We start from the raw sequence: 20,938 nt of genomic DNA on the forward strand, positions 1-20,938 counted from the left end.
TGTTTGTAATATTTATTAATGATCTGGATGAGGGTATAGTTGGGTGGATTAGCAAATTTGCTGATGACACCAAAGTCGGTGGTGTGGTAGACAGTGAGGAAGGGTGTCGTAGTTTGCAGGAAGACTTAGACAGGTTGCAAAGTTGGGCCGAGAGGTGGCGGATGGAGTTTAATGCGGAGAAGTGTGAGGTAATTCACTTTGGTAGGAATAACAGATGTGTTGAGTATAGGGCTAACGGGAGGACTTTGAATAGTGTGGAGGAGCAGAGGGATCTAGGTGTATGTGTGCATAGATCCCTGAAAGTTGGGAATCAAGTAGATAAGGTTGTTAAGAAGGCATATGGTGTCTTGGCGTTTATTGGTAGGGGGATTGAATTTAGGAGTCGTAGCGTTATGTTGCAACTGTACACAACTCTGGTGCGGCCGCACTTGGAGTACTGTGTGCAGTTCTGGTCCCCACATTACAGGAAGGATGTGGAGGCTTTGGAGAGGGTGCAGAGGAGGTTTACCAGGATGTTGCCTGGTATGGAGGGGAGATCCTATGAGGAGAGGCTGAGGGATTTGGGATTGTTTTCGCTGGAAAGGCGGCGGCTAAGAGGGGATCTTATTGAAACATATAAGATGATTAGAGGTTTAGATAGGGTGGATAGTGATAGCCTTTTTCCTCTGATGGAGAAATCCAGCACGAGGGGGCATGGCTTTAAATTGAGGGGGGGTAGTTATAGAACCGATGTCAGGGGTAGGTTCTTTACCCAGAGGGTGGTGAGGGATTGGAATGCCCTGCCAGCATCAGTTGTAAATGCGCCTAGTTTGGGGGCGTTTAAGAGATCCGTAGATAGGTTCATGGACGAAAAGAAATTGGTTTAGGTTGGAGGGTCACAGTTTTTTTTTTTAACTGGTCGGTGCAACATCGTGGGCCGAAGGGCCTGTTCTGCGCTGTAATGTTCTATGTTCTAAGTTGGGGTAAAGCAGGAAACAGTGGTTTGAATGGTTTAAAGACCTCCGATTATTCAGGGGAAAAAAAGACTTCTTGGAAGTTTAGTTAGTTGGAACTCACTGAAATCTCCTCCTCCTTATGCTAACACATTTGCTCAGTGGAACTCGCCTCATCCACTTACTATGGGCCTCATTGCTTCAAATTCACAGGTCTGGCCCACTTCAGGAACTCCGTCATTGCCTCAGCAACCTCCTGTCCCCCAACCTTTCCCTGTGTTATATCTCAAGCTCTCTGTTTCAACCCGGGGCCCACAGCTTTACATCTGTGCTTTCCCTACCACTGAGACACACACGCACGCGTGCACACACGCACAAACGCACACACCCCTTCCAATTCGCCGATGACGGATGTTACGCTAATTGGCTTGTAGTTTTCTGCTTTCTGTCTCCCTCCGAACCTTTCCAGAATCTGGAACATTTTGGAAAATGACAACCAATGCATCAATCTCAGCAGCCACTTCTTTTAAGTCTCTGGACAGTGCGGAAGGTTGTTGCAGGTTACAGAGGGACATAGATAAGCTGCAGTGCTGGGCTGAGAGGTGGCAAATGGAGTTCAATGCGGAAAAGTGTGAGGTGATTCAGTTTGGAAGGAGTAATAGGATTACTGAGTACTGGGCTAATGGTAAGATACTTGGTAGTGTGGATGAACAGAGGGATCTGGGTGTCCATGTGCTTAGATCCCTGAAAGTTGGCACCCAGGTTGATAGGGTTGTTAAGAAGGCGTACGGAGTGTTAGCTTTTATTGGTAGAGGGATTGGGTTTCGGAGCCAGGAGGTCATGTTGCAGCTGTACAAAACTCTGGTGCGGCCGCACTTGGAGTATTGTGTACAGTTCTGGTCGCCGTATTATAGGAAGGATGTGGAAGCAATGGAAAGGGGGCAGAGGAGATTTACTAGGATGTTGCCTGGTATGGTGGGAAGGTCTTATGAGGAAAGGCTGAGGGCTTTGAGGTTGTTTTCGTTAGAGAGAAGAAGATTAAGAGGTGACTTAGAGGCATACAAGATGATCAGAGGATTAGATAGGGTGGATAGTGAGAGCCTTTTTCCTCGGATGGTGATGGCTAACACGAGGGGACATAGCTTTAAATTGAGGGGTGAGAGATATAGGACAGATGTCATAGGTAGGTTCTTCACTCAGAGAGTAGTAAGGGCGTGGAATGCCCTGCCTGCAGCAGCAGTGGACTCGCCAACATTAAGGGCATTTAAATGGTTATTGGATAAACATATGGATGATATTGGAATAGTGTAGATTAGATGGGCTTTAGATTGGTTTCACCGGTCGGCGCAACATCGAGGGCCGAAGGGCCTGTACTGCGCTGTAATGTTCTATGTTCTAGGATGAAGTCCATCAGGATCAGGGGACTTGTCAGCTTTTAGTTCGAAGATTTTTCTTTGTACTCTGTTGATTGTAATTGTTTTAAGTTAAGGGATAAGACAATAGGAATGCAGTGGCAGGCATTTCCGGGTGTAATTTCGTAATACTCTGCAAAGACACATCGCGCTGAGAAAGAAAGACTCAGAGAGGGACATACCATCTGTGACAAACTAAGGAAGTTAAAATTAGCATCAGACTGAAAGAAAAAGCATAAAATTCTGCGAAGTTGAGTGTTGGTCAGCAGATTAGATCATCTGTTCTTTATATTATAATAGAATATGAAGAACAGCAAAGGATGGCTAAAAACTAAAAGAAGAAGCTAGCTGGAAATACAAAAACAGTAAGTTTCTACAGATATTTAGAAAGGAAAAAAGTCAGGTGCTTGTTGGTCCTCGAGACAGTGAGAGTGGGCAATTAATAATGGGAAATAAAGAAATAGAAAATATGTGAAGAGATATTGAAACCTATGCAGGAAGCTGTTTTTGATCTCAGCTAGCAGTGATAACAGTGTAATTCTAAGCAAACAGTGTGAATGAAGCTGGATCTGAAACAGCAGGGTACTCAGGAGGGAATTCACAGCACCTTGTGGGAAAAGTTATTGACTTTTATCGATCTTAAAATCTATAATGTGTTGCTGAACAGTTGGGGAGGAATAGAACATAGAAAAGCTACAGCACAAACAGGCCCTTCGGCCCACAAGTTGCGCCGAACATGTCCCTACCTACTAGGCTTACCTATAACCCTCTATCTTACTAACGGTAAGCCAAAGGGTTAGCTAAAGGTAGTTCAAGTAAGATTGTTTGGAACTGTTTAAAGTATTGGTACTATGTGAAGCCTTTGTCCCATTGAAGTGCCCTTCTATTTTAGTTTATTGTTCTTCCTATCAGTAAATACTTTTTTGATTTGATTTATTATTGCCACATATATTGGGATACAATGAAAAGTATTGTTTCTTGCACAATATGCAGACAAAAAGTTTATTTATTAGTCACAAGTTAACACATTAACGCTGCAATGAAGTTACTGTGAAATTCCCCTAGTCGCCACACTCCGGCACCTGTTCGGATCAATGCGCCCTAACCAGCACGTCTTTCAGACTGTGGGAGGAAACCGGAGCACCCGGAGGAAACCCACGCAGACACAGGGAGAACGTGAAAACTCCACACAGACAGTGACCCAAGGCCAGAATTGAACCCGGGTCCCTGGTGCTGTGAGGCAGCAGTGCTAACCACTGTGCCACCCATAAAGTCCATAGCGTAGGGGAGAAGGAAAGAAGAGGGTGCAGAATGTAGTGTTGCAGTTACAGATAGGGTGAGGAGAAAGATCAGAGCATTATTAGGAGTTAGAGTTAAGTTTTAAGAGCATAGAATAAGAGTAAAAGATGGAATTGGAGGGTATGCTGGGGACAGCTCGTAAGAAGTCACCTCGCTCCAGTGCCATCGTGTTTTTTTTGCTTTAATCAAGTAGTCAGCACATCATTTCTGGATTTCAAGACTTCTCGCACTGTACAGATTGCAAACAAAACTTCTCACACTGTACAGATTGCAAACAAAACTTCTCACACTGTATAGATTGCAAACAAAACTTCTCACTGTATAGATTGCAAACAAAACTTCTCACACTATAGATTGCAAACAAAACTTCTCACACTATACAGATTGCAAACAAAACTTCTCACACTACACAGATTGCAAACAAAACTTCTCACACTGTATGGATTGCAAACAAAACTTCTCACACTGTATAGATTGCAAACAAAACTTCTCACACTGTATAGATTGCAAACAAAACTTCTCACTGTATAGATTGCAAACAAAACTTCTCACACTATACAGATTGCAAACAAAACTCCTCACGTTGTATAGATTGCAAACAAAACTTCTCACACTACACAGATTGCAAACAAAACTTCTCACACTGTATAGATTGCAAACAAAACTTCTCACACTGTATAGATTGCAAACAAAACTTCTCACACTGTATAGATTGCAAACAAAACTTCTCACACTGTATAGATTGAAAACAAAACTTCTCACACTGTATAGATTGCAAACAAAACTTCTCGCGTTGTATAGATTGCAAACAACTTGAGGGCAGTTCCTTCACATTTCCTTCTGCGATTTTGTACAGCATGGCATTTACCATTAGCCATGGCTATGATAGTCCTGGAACCACTCTGCTACAGCGCCAGGGATCCGGGTTCAATTCCGGCCTTGAGTCACTGTCTGTGTGGAGTTTGCACATTCTCCTCGTGTCTGCGTGGGTTTCCTCCGGGTGCTCCAGTTTCCTCCCACAGTCCAAAGATGTGCTGGTTAGGTTGATTGGCCACGCTAAAATTGACCCTCGTGTCAAGGGATTAGCAGAGTAAATATGTGGGGTTACAGGGATAGGGCCTGGGTGGGATTGTGGTCGGTGTAGACTCGATGGGCCGAATGGCTCACTAAGAAAAGTTCAGAGAGTGTTTTCATGGTATCACCATGAGAAGCAATTGGAGGCTGCAGTGGGGGAGATGGATGAACTAAGCTCGGGGGTCGGGGGAGCAACCTTGCCCATCTTTCCATGAGTTTATAAACATGTGGTTTAGTGAGAAGCTCCACAGTTTGAGGCCCTAGGAAAGAGTGAGTTTGAGCAGGTTGGGATGAGTTGCAAAGTAGTGACGATATGGCTGAACTATGTTTTTGATGTTGATTGCTGTGTTGTCTCAGGGGTGAGTAACCTGGCGTTCCGACACTTGATTGAGTTTACCTACACTGCCAAGCTGATGGTGCTGCAGGAAGAGGAGGCGAGCGATGTGTGGAAGGCAGCAGAATACTTGCAGATGGAAGAGGCGATGAAAGCACTCAACAACCGGTAATAAAACACTCCCACTCATTCTCTGCCATTCACTCCCCTGGAGGCTGGTGCTAGGACTCAGACTCATTAGGCTGAATAGGTGTGTGTGCGCGTGTGCGTTGATACACCACAGAAAACATTGAATGAACCCATCCTATCTGTGCTGGCCAAGAGTTGTATTTGTAGAATCATAGAATCCTACAGTGCAGAAGGAGGCCATTCGGCCCATTGAGTCTGCACGGACCACAATCCCACCCAGGCCCTACCCCCGTAACCCCACATATTTACCCTGCTAATCCTCTAACACTAGGGTCAATTTAGCATGGCCAATCAACCTAACCAGCACATCTTTGGACTGTGAGAGGAAACCGGAGCACCCGGAGGAAACCCACGCAGACACGGGGAGAATGTGCAGACTGCACACAAACAGTGATCCGAGGCTGGAATTGAACCCGGGTTCCTGACACTGTGAGGCAGCAGTGCTAATCACTGTGCCACCGTGCACCATGGGATGGCACGGTGGCACAGTGGTTAGCACTGCTGCTTCACAGCAACAGGAACCCAGGTTCGATTCCTGGCTTGGGTGACTCTCTGTGTGGGAGTTTGCACATTCTCCCCGTGTCTGCGTGGGTTTCCCCGGGTGCTCCGGTTTCCTCTCATATTCTGAAAGACGTGCTGGTTAGGTGCATTGACCCGAATAGGCGCCGGAGTGTGGTGACTACGGGAATTTCACAGTAACTTCATTGCAGTGTTAATGTAAGCCTTGTGACTAAAAAATTAACTTTAAGTGTATATTATCTGATCACACCTCTTAAACTCCATGGTGCTTCCCAGACATTGAATGATTTGGAAGTACAGTGGAGCCCTGTTGTAACGCGATGGTTGGGGTCCATAAAATGTTATCGCGAATGTTATCGGGGTCGGGCTAAATCACTCAACCGGAAAGAGCAAAAAAAAGGGTCCAATGATTAATCGCGTCATATCCGATTTCGCGCTAAATCGGGGTGCGTTACAACGGGGCTCCACTGTATATTGTCTTGTTAGGCAATCACGTGCAACAACCAATTTCCGCACTGGGGGAACCCCACAGACAGCAATGGGCTGAATGGCCCATTATTTGAGTTGTTTGGTGACTCGGACAGAGTTAGTTGAAAGGGCCACTCGTCCCATTGTCGTTTCAGGAATCCTGCAAATAGTTGCCTCACTTCAGAACAATTCATTGGAGATAGCTGTGATCTGGCCTTCAATCAATGCATTCCTCCTTTTTGTCTGGCCCCATTTTAGCTAAAGGTTTGTTAGCTCTTTTCAATTTGGGGATATCTTCCTCTTCAATGTCCTTGTGGTGTGTTACTCCCCCTTGTCACAATGGCTGCCCTGCTGTACACTGTTAAGCTGTGTTACTGTTCCCTATCCCACTCACAGCCCTGTTCTGTTCTTCAGAAATAATGTGGAATCACCGGACCAAGTCAATACGTCTGGCAAAAGGAAAGCCAAGAAGCGGACAATAGCAGAAACATCGAATGTCATTACGGAAACCTTGCCGTCCATCCAAGAGACAGAAACAGTGGAGATCGATCAGGAGAATGTCTTCACTGCGGAGATCGTGGAGATCAACGCGGAGGAGATGGAAGAGGAGGCCGGGACTGCCGTGGTGGAAGCGGTGGAGAACCTGTCGACGGCAGACGAGTCCATGCCGCCGTCTGGCGAGGTGGCGGACTTGGAGCAGCCAGTGGAATCAGCGCTGGCGCTGCTTGCTGACATCACCAGCAAATACCAACAGGACGAGCTGGACAAGGAGCTGGAGAAGGAAGGGGAGCGGGAGTCCGCAGGCCGGTCCCACGAGGAGTCCGAAACGTCCATTGTGACGGAGGACGGGATCCACATTGTGGAAGTGCTGGCACAGGGTGATAAACTGTTCTGTTGTGAGAAGTGCAACCGCTCCTTCAGACTCTTTTACCACTTCAAGGAGCACCTGAAGGTGCACTCTGGGGAGAACTACGTTTGCCATCTGTGCAGCAAGCAGTACACGCGGGAGAGCGCCTGGAAGCAGCACCTCTCTTCCCATCGTGAAGAGGAAGGTGGGAACAAGAAAGCACGCTGTGTCCGCAAGGTGCACGTGTGTCAGTATTGTGAGAAACAATTTGACCACTTTGGACATTTTAAAGAACATCTTCGAAAGCATACGGGTAAGAATTGTCAGCAGCTGTGGCTTTACTCACCGAAATCTTACTCCGTATCCTCGAATCGTTGAATAATACAACACAGTTTGGGGCGGCACGGTAGCACAGTGGTTAGCACTGCTGCTTCACAGCTCCAGGGACCTGGGTTCGATTCCCGGCTTGGGTCCCTGTCTGTGTGGAGTTTGCACATTCTCCTTGTGTCTCCGTGGGTTTCCTCCGGGTGCTCCGGTTTCCTCCCACAGTCCAAAGATGTGCGGGTTAGGTTGATTGGCCAGGTTCAAAAAATTGCCCCTTAGAGTCCTGAGATGTGTAGGTTAGAGGGATTAGTGGGTAAATATGTGGGGGTAGGGCCTGGGTGGGATTGTGGTCGGTGCAGACTCGATGGGCCGAATGGCCTCCTTCTGCACTGTAGGGTTTCTGTGACTTCTATGACAGAGGAGGCCATTTGGCCCATTGTGCCTCTTCTAGCTCTTTGGAACCACTATCCAATTTGTCCCAGTGCCCTGCCCTGCAAATCATTCCTCTTCCAGTATTTATTCTGTTTGAAACTTATTGAATCTGCTTCCACTGCCCTTTCAGAAGGTGCATTTCAGATTATAACAATCCATTGTGCTTAAGAACGACGGTTAGATTAAATCTGTGTCTTCTGGTTGTTGATCCTGTTGCCAACGGAAACAGTTTCTTCTTAATTCTTCTATCAAACCCTTGATAATTTTGAACCCCTGTATTAAATCTCCCCTTAATCTTCTCTAAGGTGAACAATCCGGCTTCTCCACATCACTGAAATCTCACCCCTGGTGCCATTATTCTCGATCTCCTCTGTATCCTTTCCTAATTCGCGACTCTTGAGGAGGATATGGGGATTAGTTTTGGATTGCCCTTGCAAAGAGCCATCACAGAGATGTTAAACAAAGAACAAAGGAAAGTACAGCACAGAAACAGGCCCTTCGGCCTTCCAGGCCTATGCCAATCATGATGCCCTAACTAAACTAAAAAAAAAAGTCTGCCCTTATTTGGTCCGTATCCCTCTATTTCCTCCCTATTCATGTATGCATCCAGATGTTGCTAATGTGTCTGCTTCCACCACCTCCTCTGGCAGTGTGTTCCAGGCACCCACCACTCTCTGCGTGAAAAACTTCCCCCGCACATCTCCCTTAAACTTTCCCCTCTCACCTTGAAGCTGTGCCCCCTTGTAATTGACACTTCCACCCTGGGGAAAAAGCCTCTGACTATCCACCCTGTCTGTGCCTCTCATAATTTTGTAGACCTCTGTCAGGTCTCCCCTCAGCCTCTGTTTTTCCAATGAAAACAATCCTAGTTTATTCAACCTCTCTTCATAGTCAACACCTTCAAGACCAGGCAACATCCTAGTGAACCTTCTTTGCTCTCTCTAAAGCTTCCACGTCCTTCTGGTAGTGTGGTGACCAGAACTGCACGCAATACTGAAAATGTGGCCCAACCAAGGTTTTATATAGCTGCAACATGATTTCCCAACTCATGTACTCAATGTCCCGGCTGATGAAGACAAGCATGCCATATGCTTACTTAATCACCTTGGCCACCTATGTTGTCACTTTTAGGAAACTGTGGATCTCCACTCCCAGATCCCTCTGTATGTTAATATTCCTAAGTGTCTCCTTCCATCCTGTAAGAACATAAGAACATAAGAAAGAGGAGCAGGAGTAGGCCATCTAGCCCCTCGAGCCTGCCCCGCCATTCAATAAGATCATGGCTGATCTGAAGTGGATCAGTTCCACTTACCCGCCTGATCCCTATAACCCCTAATTCCCTTACCGATCAGGAATCCATCTATCCGTGATAGAAACATATTCAACGAGGTAGCCTCCACCACTTCAGTGGGCAGAGAATTCCAGAGATTCACCACCCTCTGAGAGAAGAAGTTCCTCCTCAACTCTGTCCTAAACTGACCCCCCTTTATTTTGAGGCTGTGCCCTCTAGTTCTAGTTTCCTTTCTAAGTGGAAAGAATCTCTCCACCTCTACCCTATCCAGCCCCTTCATTATCTTATAGGTCTCTATAAGATCCCCCCTCAGCCTTCTAAACTCCAACGAGTACAAACCCAATCTGCTCAGTCTCTCCTCATAATCAACACCCCTCATCTGTGGTATCATCCTGTAAACTTCCACTGCTGTTGTTTCAGACACCTCAATATTTGAGGTTCTCACACTTGGGTAAAAGTGGGAGACGGCCATTATGTCTATCATAACTTATCCTTTCAGAAAGGACCTTCAGTGCACTCATCAACTGTTTCTTAAACATTTTCAAGAATTCTGTTTCCATAACTCCACCTGAGATCTGATCAGTTATGTTGGTCACTTTGTGTGCTAATTTTGCCTTTTGCTGGTGTTCTGGTCCGAGACCAGACCCGGGTGATGCAATCTGGATTGGGACCAATCACTTCTTGTTCAAAAGACAAAGTTTGAGATTCAAGACACTTGTGAAGAGACGAAAATCACAAGATTCCACAGGTTTTGAACAAACAAAAATAAACTTGTTTATTTATACATACAAGGTCAGAAAAGCAAAACAATTTACAAAATCTGCCTTCTACTCTAACACTAAGAATTAACATGAGGTGAATATGAATTAACAAGCAAACTGCAGTGCAACACCCACACCACTTAGTAAATGGCGAATTCAACCAAGACAGGCCCATGAATTTCTCAGCTCCCCACCCGATATCAGTGAACACTGAGCTGAACAATTTTGTTGAAACTCTGTCTCCCTCATTTCACTTTTGAAAATTGAGCCTCTAGATTCCCTCAAAAGCCACTCTGACTCCATCTACCTCACGGGCTGTACACCTTCCAAGGTTTCAGTCTGATCTCTTGGGACTCTGTTTCCCTGGATTTCCAAGTGCATACTCACCTGTAATAACTGGTGCAATTTCAGCTCTTTAATAGTCAGACACTGAGCTGATACTGGCCCTGGAGTTGATGAAGCTCCAATATCCTCAGCCACCCTAAGCTCTGAATGGCTCCCCGTGCTTCTGAGCCCCAATCCTTTTCAGGACAGAGCTAGTGGCCTTCTGCCACCTTCTCCGCTCCCCAGGACTTCTCCTGAGCCCTAACTATATAGAGCTATCAAATGATTCCAGGGACATCCAGGGCGGCACGGTAGCACAGTGGTTAGCACTGCTGCTTCACAGCTCCAGGGACCTGGGTTCGATTCCCGGCTCAGGTCACTGTCTGTGTGGAGTTTGCACATTTTCCTCGTGTCTGCGTGGGTTTCCTCCGGGTGCTCCGGTTTCCTCCCACAGTCCAAAGATGTGCAGGTTAGGTTGATTGGCCATGCTAAAGATTGCCCTTAGTGTCCTGAGATGTGTAGGTTAGAGGGATTAGTGGGTAAATATGTAGGGATATGGGGATAGAGCCTGGGTGGGATTGTGGTCGGTGCAGACTCGATGGGCCGAATGGCCTCTTTCTGTACTGTAGGGTTTCTATGATTTCTATGATCTCCTAAACCCTAACTATACAGATCCATCCAGCAGCAACACTTTTGCTACCCGGAGCCTGCTAACAGCAGCATCATTACGGTATAACCTTTCCCCTGCTGCAAAACACTCTCTCTCTCCCTGCAAACACGCATCAGTTGAAATCCTGAGACTTTCTTAAGCTCCAACCATTTCCAAGGTGACTTAGCCATCCAGGACTCACTGACTGCTTTTACATAAGAACATAAGAACATAAGAAATAGGAGCAGGAGTAGGCCATCTAGCCCCTCGAGCCTGCCCCGCCATTCAATAAGATCATGGCTGATCTGACGTGGATCAGTACCACTTACCCGCCTGATCCCCATAACCCTTAATTCCCTTACCGATCAGGAATCCATCCATCCGCGCTTTAAACATATTCAGCGAGGTAGCCTCCACCACCTCAGTGGGCAGAGAATTCCAGAGATTCACCACCCTCTGGGAGAAGAAGTTCCTCCTCAACTCTGTCCCAAACCGACCCCCCCTTATTTTGAGGCTGTGTCCTCTAGTTTTAACTTCCTTACTAAGTGGAAAGAATCTCTCCGCCTCCACCCTATCCAGCCCCCGCATTATCTTATAAGTCTCCATAAGATCCCCCCTCATCCTTCTAAACTCCAACGAGTACAAACCCAATCTCCTCAGCCTCTCCTCATAATCCAAACCCCTCATCTCCGGTATCAACCTGGTGAACCTTCTCTGCACTCCCTCCAATGCCAATACATCCTTCCTCATATAAGGGGACCAATACTGCACACAGTATTCCAGCTGCGGCCTCACCAATGCCCTGTACAGGTGCATCAAGACATCCCTGCTTTTATATTCTATCCCCCTCGCAATATAGGCCAACATCCCATTTGCCTTCTTGATCACCTGTTGTACCTGCAGACTGGGCTTTTGCGTCTCATGCACAAGGACCCCCAGGTCCCTTTGCACGGTAGCATGTTTTAATTTGTTTCCATTGAGATAGTAATCCCATTTGTTATTATTTCCTCCAATGTGTATAACCTCGCATTTCTCAACGTTATACTCCATTTGCCATATCCTCGCCCACTCACTCAGCCTGTCCAAATCTCTCTGCAGATCTTCTCCGTCCTCCACACGATTCACTTTTCCACTTATCTTTGTGTCGTCTGCAAACTTCGTTACCCTACACTCCGTCCCCTCCTCCAGATCATCTATATAAATGGTAAACAGTTGCGGCCCGAGTACCGATCCCTGCGGCACGCCACTAGTTACCTTCCTCCAGCCGGAAAAACACCCATTTATTCCGACTCTTTGCTTCCTGTCAGATAGCCAGTCCCCAATCCACTTTAACACACTACCCCCAACTCCGTGTTAAATTAATTTCAACTCTAACTCCCAAAAACAAGACAGCTCTCCAGCCTGCATTTCTTTGCAAGCAGTATAGACACTTTGTCTCCAATTCTGCAACTCAGTAAATACATCTGCTCTTTTATGATCTTCTGATGAAAGGTCACAGACCTGAAACTTCAACTCCATTTCTCTCTCCACAAATGCTGTCAGAGGCAGCAATGGTTAGCATTGCTGCCTCACAGCGCCAGGGATCCACGTTCAATTCTGGCATTGGGTCACTGTCAGTGTGGAGTTTGCACATTCTCCCCGTATCTGCATGGGTTTCCTCCGGGTGGTCCGGTTTCCTCCAACAATCCAAAGAAGTGCGGGTAGGTTGATTGGCCGTGCTAAATTGACCCTTAGTGACAGGGAGATTAGCAGAGTAAATATGTGGGGTTATGGGGATAGAGCCTGGGTGGGATTGTTGTTAGTGCAGGCTCGATGGGCTGAATGGCCTCTTTCTGCACTGTAGGGGTTCTATGATTCAATGACTTGCTGAGCAATTGCAGCATTTTCTGTGTTTGCATTTATATAGCGCCATTCACAAACTCATGATGTCCCAAAACACCTTACAGCCCACAAAATACTAATGAAGCATATTCACTGTTGTAAGGTAGCAAAAGTCGACAAAAAAAAGGAGATCTTAGGACGGTTGAGTGGTTCTGATTAATAACTGAGTCAGTGGAAGAAATCGTAACTCCCTGGCATCATTTCCATTTCTGTTCGCATTTAAAATTGATGTAATATTTTGTTTTGGAATGCAGAGTATGATATTTGGTCTGTTTGACTCAGCGACTGCAGGGAGGGTGTAAGAGTATTGAATGGTGAAACCTACCCTTTCACTTCCCCAGGTGAGAAACCCTTTGAGTGTCCAAACTGTCACGAGCGATTTGCCAGAAACAGCACACTGAAATGCCACCTGGTGGCATGCCAGACGGGTATGGGCGCAAAGAAAGGAAGGAAGAAGATGTACGAGTGTCAGGTACGGTGCGCTGAGTGACACAGACCACTTCTGTTCCAGAAGGCCACAACTTGCATCCCCATAGCACCTTTAACGTAAGACAGCATCCCCAAGGCACTTTGCAGGGACATGATCAAACAATAAGGAAATGTCGGAAAGAGGACCAACCGCTTTGTCAGAAGTTTTAAGGAGCATCTTACCGGAAGAGTGAGACAGGCGGAGAGGTTGAGGCTCAGGAATTATGAAGCTTAGGGCCCAGGCAACTGAAGGTCTGGCTCACACTGCTGGAGTGATTAAAATCAAATAGACAAGGAACCAGAGAAGCGCAGAGACCTCGGAGGGTGGTAGGGCTGGAGGAGTGTGCCGGGTATGGAGGGGCGAGAGTGTGGAAGAATTTGTCAGCCAGCATGAAGGGTGCTGAGTGATTGTTATAATGACATGTGGTGAGAGATACTGAACATTGGGAAATCACAGGCCAGACATTCTCACAAACAACTTCCACATAGTGCAGCTGTGACAGTGGCATGTGACAGCCGCAGGATGAGGCAAGGCAATATTCTGCAGCAGGTTAAATTAAAGTTAATGTTGCAATGCAAAGTGCCCTGACCGTGCTTCCCCTGTGACATTCCAGTGGGTTTCTGGGCCAGGTTCATCCTGCCTTTGAATATTTGGACAGATGAGATGAAGGCTGATAGGTGAGATTCCTTCAGGGGTGACCTCCAGGTATTTTGGGTGGAGGTCACACTGCTAACTTGTTGTTGTCTTCAATTCCAGGTTTGCTCCAGTGTCTTCCCCAGCTGGGACCAGTTTAAGAATCACCTGGCAGTGCACACAGGCGAGAAGCCCAATCACTGCACCATTTGCGACATGTGGTTCATGCGGGCCGGTGAGCTGAGGCAGCACGTCAAGGAGGTCCACGGCGCTGCCGAGCAGGAGGTGGGCGAGGTGACCGAGATCGTGGTGCCCGTGGAGGTGATCGACACTGAGACGATGGAGGGGGAGACTATCATTGAGCATGTGGCGGTGTAGAAGAATGCCGCAAGAGTTGGGGGAGGGGTTCGATCCCCAGATCAAATTCTTCCATGCCCGACCGACCAACCAACCGGCTGAATGCAAGTGAGTGCGAGGAGAGCGTGCTGACCTGTGGTGGTTAGGAGTGGGGTCAGCTGGGCAAGATGGGGGCACAGACAGCTGGCAGTACCCAGGCCAGTGCAGCGACCGTTCAGCAGCTGCGATCCCACCTTTGTTGGATGGAATTCCACCGTTTACGTTTCCACACGTGGCGGCCAAATTGCTTTTGCCTCCTGATTTAAACAGAATTGCACTAGATGACTGTTCAAGTGAAGTTGTCTTGTCGTGAGTGCATCAGGACTTCCCCACAGTCCTGCTGGGAGCACGGTAGGCTACCATCACTTGGTCTGTGGACGTGCTAGCCCGGGGTTATCAGTAACTGAGAGACAGCAAGGCCTTTCCTGCCACTGGCTGAAAACTCTGGCTCCTCACTTTCCAATTGATGGACAAACAGCAATAGGCACACCGTAGATTGTACACATTGCACCACTGCTGGAAATGCCCCTGTTGCAAGTTACACGTGCACAGGAAGGCTTGGTCAATGTTAACTTTGATAGTCTGTGCTTTATATCTAGCCGGTGCAGTCTGGCTGGTCTGCCAGGAAGTGCTGATCTTCTGGACCTTTTTAAGGGGATATTGGTGCAAAGCAGAGAGGACTGTACGTGTGCTGGAGTTGTTCCAGTCACCCAGCTCCACTTGATTTCTGTAAACGTTCACAAAGAATGCACAAGAGTTAAATCCATTTATAGGCCTGTTAATAAAAACAGTGGCTGATTCAGAAGACAGCATGGATGTCGCCTTTCATTAATGTAATATTGCGTCATTTCCTATACCCACCTCTCTCTCGCTCTCCCCCCTCACCCAATCCCTTAGCCGGTGACTAACAGATCAGCAAAGTCCCAGCTCTGCGCTGTTTGCAGCCACGGGTTGGGTGAAGAGTGCTGTAACTGGTCTCTGCTCACCTGGGTAACAAAACAACAAAAGCTTACACTTGTGTAGCGCATTTAACATCGTAAAATATCTCGAGGCACTCACAGGAGTGTTTGACAAAGTTTGACACAGAGCAGCAGAAAGAGATGTTAGGGAAGGTGGCCAAAAGTTTGGTTAAAGTTTTAGGTTTTAAGAAACATTTTAAATGATGGAGAGGCTTAAGCGAGAAGTTTCAGTCATTGACACATGAAGGCATTTAAATCAGGGATGAGGCCAGGGTTAGAGCAGCACAGGTATAGACAGGAGGAGTGAGGCAAGGCTATAGAGGGACTTGAATAGCACTGAGAATTTAAAATTCTGAGCTGGGAGCCAGTGTAGATTCGCAAGCACAGGGATGACAGGCAAAAGGGACTTGGTGCGGTTTCGGATACAGGCTGCAGAAGTTTGGATGGCCTCATGTTTACAGATGGGAGTGTGTGGCAGGTCAGCCAGGAATCTGGGAACAAGAGATTCTCTGGCCACAACTGGATAGAACCAGATGATTGTAATCCCACCCAGCTATGTGACAGAGGAGAGGGGTTGGAGGAGGATGGTATAGCAACCATGTCGAAGATTGCAGACAGATCAAGAAGGACAAGAAGGGATAGTTTGCTTTTGTCATTTTTGAGTTTGACAAGGGCAAGGCAAAAATTTGATATGAGGAATTCAAAAATGGAGTTCCAGTAAAGCTGGGCATGGAATTGGAAATGACAATATAGAATCATTCAGCCCATCCCTCCAACAGACGATCCCACCCAGGCCCTTTCCCCGTAACCCCACATATTTACCTCGCTCATCTCCCCTAACCAACACATCGTTGAACGGTGGGAGGAAACCGGAGCATCTGGAGGAAAGCCATACCGTCATGGGGGGGTACAAGTAAATTCCACACAGACAGCCACCTGGGGCTGGAATTGAACCCGGGTCCCTGGTGCTGTGAGGCAGCAGTGCTAACCACTGTGCCACCATGCTGCCCTATGTTCAAAGACTATAGAGAGGATGGAGTTGGGATAGTTATTTGCAAGGGTCGAGGGATCAAGGTTTGGTTTATTGAGGAGATGACATCAGGTTTGGAGGAGATGAGAATGATACTGAAGGAGCGATAACTGTCAACAATGTAGGTCAACTTGGGAGCCAGGAAGGGAAGGCGGGTGATCATCAGTTTGATGGGAATAGAGTCAAGGGATCAAGAGGTGAGTCTGGGGGATAAGATGAGCCTGGAGAAGACATGAGGGGACAGGTGGGAAACTAAATAACCATTAGGCATAGCGCAGTAGTTAAACATTGAGAAAGTTTGGACTGGGAGACTAGGGGAAGGGAGGGAATTTAACAAGCAACCAACTGAATGCCTTAGTCTTAATGATAAAAAAGTTCATGCACTTGGCGGTGTGAGTGGAGGACAGAGGAGAAGGTTTTAAGAAGCTTGTTTGTAGTAGAGATAAGAAGCCAGGAATTGAAATTGCATTGCAGGTTGGCCTGGAATAATGAGCAGTTTTGGCAGGTGAGAGCAAGCCCCGATAATACTTTGTGGTCCAGCTAAATGTAAGCCATGGGAGTGACCTTTTCCTTTGGTTCACAATAAGAGGTGTTGGTGATGGGAAACTGGCATTTAGCTGAAATGACCTGGATGAGAAAGTGGAGGGATGGGTTGGTAAGTTTACCAACGACACAAAGGTTGGTGGGGTTGTGGATAGTCTGGAGGGATGTCAGAAGTTACAGAGGGACATAAATAGGATGCAAGACTGGGCGGAGAAGTGGCAGATGGACTTCAACCAGATAAATGCGTAGTGGTCCATTTTGGCTGGTCAAATGGGATGAAGGAGTACAATATAAAGGGAAAGACTCTTAGTACGGTAGAGGATCAGAAGGACCTTGGGGTCCGGATCCATAGGACTCTAAAATCGGCCCCGCAGGTGGAGGAGGTGGTTAAGAAGGCGTATGGTGTGCTGGCCTTTATCAATTGAGGGATTGAGTTTAGGAGTCCGGGGATAATGATGCAGCTATATAAGACCCTCGTCAGACCCCACTTGGAGTACTGTGCTCAGTTCTGGTCGCCTCATTACAGGAAGGATGTGGAAAAGATTGAAAGGGTGCAGAGGCGATTTACAAGGATGTTGCCTGGATTGAGTGGCATGCCTTATGAGGATAGGCTGAGGGAGCTCGGTCTTTTCTCCTTGGAGAGACGTAGGATGAGAGGAGACCTACTAGAGGTATATAAGATGTTGAGAGGCATAGATTGGGTGAACTCTCAGAGGCTTTTTCCAAGGGTGGAAATGGCTGCTACGAGAGGACACAGGTTTAAGGTGCTGGGGGGTAGGTACAGGGGAGATGTTAGGGGGAAGTTTTTCACACAGAGGGTGGTGGGCGAGTGGAATCGGCTGCCGTCAGTGGTGGTGGAGGCAAACTCAATAGGGTCTTTTAAGAGACTCCTGGATGAGTACATGGGACTTAATAGGATGGAGGGTTATAGGCAGGCCTAAAAGGTAGGGATTTTCGGCACAACTTGTGAGCCCAATACACTTAGGGCATGCATTACTTCTGTGCTAACAGCAGTTAAAGAGACAAAAAGCAAAAAGTAATATTGCTGACAGCATGCGAGGTCCCACCTTTCAGTGTGATGAGAAAGTCTGACCTATCTGATGGCCCTGACTCAAAAACCTTTAATGAACTGGTTTAAAAAAACCACAGCGATCCAAAGCCCCCCGTAATTCTCCAGAGATATCGCTTCAACGTGGCTGAGAGAACCTCTGGGGAACCTTGGCATGGTTGTGGAAATTGCGAATTTGGACCACCTCTTAATGAAATCTTGTGGGATAAATGACCTTACCATCGAAAAGAAGGCATTGGCAGAACATAATATGGACTTTAAAAAAGTCATTGAGATAGCCTTGTCATTTGAGAACATGAATAAAGGGGCTCAGGAGCTACAGAGGGCAGCAATGTCTTCCAACTAGGGGGAGGGACCTCATGCAACCAGTCCTCAGTGCAGAGTGCTTGTGTAAATCAGATATAAAAGATCCCCATTCGATATAGCAACCCTACTGTCACCACCAGATGGCCCACAAATGGAAGTGCTGACTCCAAAAGTATTAAAGAACATACTCCAGAAAGGTGTAGTTGCCAGTGGATGGATTACTGCAAGCACTGTCCAAGGACAAAACCATGGCAAAGTGTCAGGAATTTGATTTGATTTATTATTGTCACATGTATTAACATACAGTGAAAAGTATTGTTTCTTGCACACTATACAGACAAAACATACCATTCATAGAGAAGGAAAGGAGAGAATGCAGAATGTAGTGTTACAGTCATAGCTAGGGTGTAGAGAAAGATCAACTTAACGCAAGGTTAATCCATTCAAAAGTCTGATGGCAGCAGGGAAGAAGCTGTTCTTGAGTCAGTTGGTACGTGAGCTCAGAATTTTGTATCTTTTTCCCGACGGAAGAAGGTGGAAGAGAGAATGTCTGGGGTGCGTGGGGTCCTTAATTATGCTGCCTGCTTTGCTGAGCCAGCGGGAAGTGTAGACAGAGTCAATGGATGGCAGGCAAAACATGTGCTGCCTCGGAGACTGATACTGAGCATGCAGGTATCCCCTCTCCCAGAAACAGGGACACTACAACTGAATCACATTGTAACAACAAAAGTAGCTCCGATAATGGTGGAATTACGAGTGAATGTCCATCCCTTAGAGACGGGATGAACATGGGAGTGCAGTCTCCGTTATCGGAAAACAGATCTATAAGCGCCTCCAATCGGGCATCTCAACTCCTGACGTTAGAAGATCCGAAGGCCGAGCTACACTGGGGAACTTTTACAAATAAAAAGCACCACAACAGCCCCAGTGACTTATAGGCAGCAATCAGCTCGTCCCCCACTCATTGTTGTAGGGGGGTATGGATTAAGCCTCATGTGGAAATATTGGCTCCAGAAAATTCTGCTCGACTGGTTGGAGATCTTCAGGCTAAGCGTGGGGTGACTACAAAGTTTTCAGTAGATATCGTAGAGTTTTTCAGGGGAAGATAGAAGGAGCCAAAGCCAAAATCTATGTTGACTCCGACACTACACCCAGGTACTTCCAAGCCAGGCCAATCCCTTACTCCAGGGTGGAGAAGGTGAAAATTGAACTAGGGCACCTTGAAAACTTGGGTATAATGAGGCCGGTACAATTCGCAGAATGGGCCATGTCTGTAATTCCTTCTTAAACCCAACAAATCACTTAGGCTTTGCAGGAACTATAAATTGACAGTCAATCAGGTTTTCAAACATGATAGATACCTTATGCCCCGGGTCCAAGATCGGTATGCCAAGCTGACAGGTGGCAAAACGTTCTCCAAGTTGAACATGGGGCATGCCTATCTCCAGCTTGAATTGGATGAGTCCTCCCAGAAATGTACAATTATACCTGTTTTCCTTTTGGGTTCTCGTCAGCATGTGGAATCTTCCAAAGAGTTATGGAGGACATTCTTCAAGGGCTACCCAATTTATCTATTTATCTAAAGGAAGGCGGCAGAGAAGCTGAGGTGTGCCCGAGATTTGGGTTGGGATTGGAAGTTTGCAGAAATGGAAAGACAAATGACAAAAGGACTGAGGGGCCTAGAAAAGGAACAAAACAAAGATGGGTGCGGGTTGGGTAGAGGAACATGGAATAGAAGTGATGGGATCCACAGGCAAACCACACCAAGGAAAAGACAATGTAGGCGGGCATAAATTTTGTGGGTATTAGGATTAGAATATTTCTTAAACTATAACTCGATAAATGAAGCAAAACAGGACAGCATTCAGCCAGAAAGGTGTGAGTAAGGCAAGCAGACATCTTTTAAACACAGAAACCAGGTTGACAAAGACTCAGGAACTCGCATCAATATGCTATTCAGAAAATACCATGAGACCTGGAAAACTTCCTGACATCCCATCAAACACCCATTGTCCAAAGGAATTCAGAGACATAAAGCAATTATCACACTCTTAAACCAAACTTTACATATTAAAACTCTAGACCAGAAAACCCATTAACGGGATAACTATAAAAGAAAACCATTTACACATCAAACTCCACACCCACAAACCTATTGAAACAGGATGATTATATCAGGAAACCACTCACAAACCATTTACATATCAAAACAGATCGTTACTATAACTGTACTCCGTTTTGGCAGGCAAGCAGAGTACTTTTCGGGACTGTCTTGTCTGTGTCCTGATTGTACCTCCGTCGACGTAAAACACTATAATAAACTGTGCTGCTATCAATCTTGGCTCTGGGTGCGAGTGGTGTGGTATCTGTTCACTCGCGCTAACAATTGGGGGCTCGTCCGGGATCGTGACCGCCGCTGGAACATCGCCTCTCAAACACTGGGTGAGTATCTTTACTCATTTAAAGTCCGCGGGAATTCCCAGTGCCAGCGGTGTTCCACGGCTGCCGCGATCTGAACTTGTGAACAGAGCCCGATCGAGAGCTGCACAGCGGGGTAGGTTCTTCTTTGGGCGGGTGAGCGGGGTCGCGAATTGTAATTGATTGTGTACTGTTGCATTCCGCGTATCCCTGACAGCGGACCCGACCAGACATTAGCTGACCCAAAAGGTACCTAAGGAAGACAAGGGTTAAGTGGCCGGGAGGCCGGGAGGACGTCCAGGGTTAGGGCCAATGAACGCGGACTCACGAAGTTCGGTTTAAGTCCGGGCGCTGCAAGTCGGGTAGGACCTCTGCAGGC

At 46.8% G+C, this 20,938-nt stretch overlaps 2 protein-coding genes across 4 annotated transcripts in view; both read left to right on the forward strand.

Moving 5' to 3' along the window:
- LOC144495190 (uncharacterized) overlaps nt 1–20,938 on the forward strand; it is a 984,403-nt gene that overhangs the window by 841,926 nt on the left and 121,539 nt on the right. The window lies entirely within an intron of this gene.
- The window catches only part of LOC144495188 (zinc finger protein 131-like), a 45,032-nt gene that overhangs the window by 17,830 nt on the left and 6,264 nt on the right, over nt 1–20,938 (forward strand). Inside the window, exons 4-7 of one of the 3 annotated variants that reach the window (XR_013498219.1) lie at nt 5,075–5,219; nt 6,642–7,387; nt 13,078–13,208; nt 13,962–14,303. Coding sequence is in view for 2 of the 3 variants with exons in the window: in XM_078215216.1 (XP_078071342.1) it covers nt 5,075–5,219; nt 6,642–7,387; nt 13,078–13,208; nt 13,962–14,216 (1,277 nt within the window). In the remaining variant the exon portion in view is untranslated. Of the gene's footprint in view, nt 1–5,074; nt 5,220–6,641; nt 7,388–8,135; nt 8,481–13,077; nt 13,209–13,961; nt 15,042–20,938 lie in introns of those variants that run through there. The other 2 variants (XM_078215216.1, XM_078215217.1) reach the window with 2 other exon arrangements.

Source organism: Mustelus asterias, chromosome 6 (assembly GCF_964213995.1).
Source record: "Mustelus asterias chromosome 6, sMusAst1.hap1.1, whole genome shotgun sequence".
Lineage (NCBI taxonomy): Eukaryota > Metazoa > Chordata > Chondrichthyes > Carcharhiniformes > Triakidae > Mustelus > Mustelus asterias.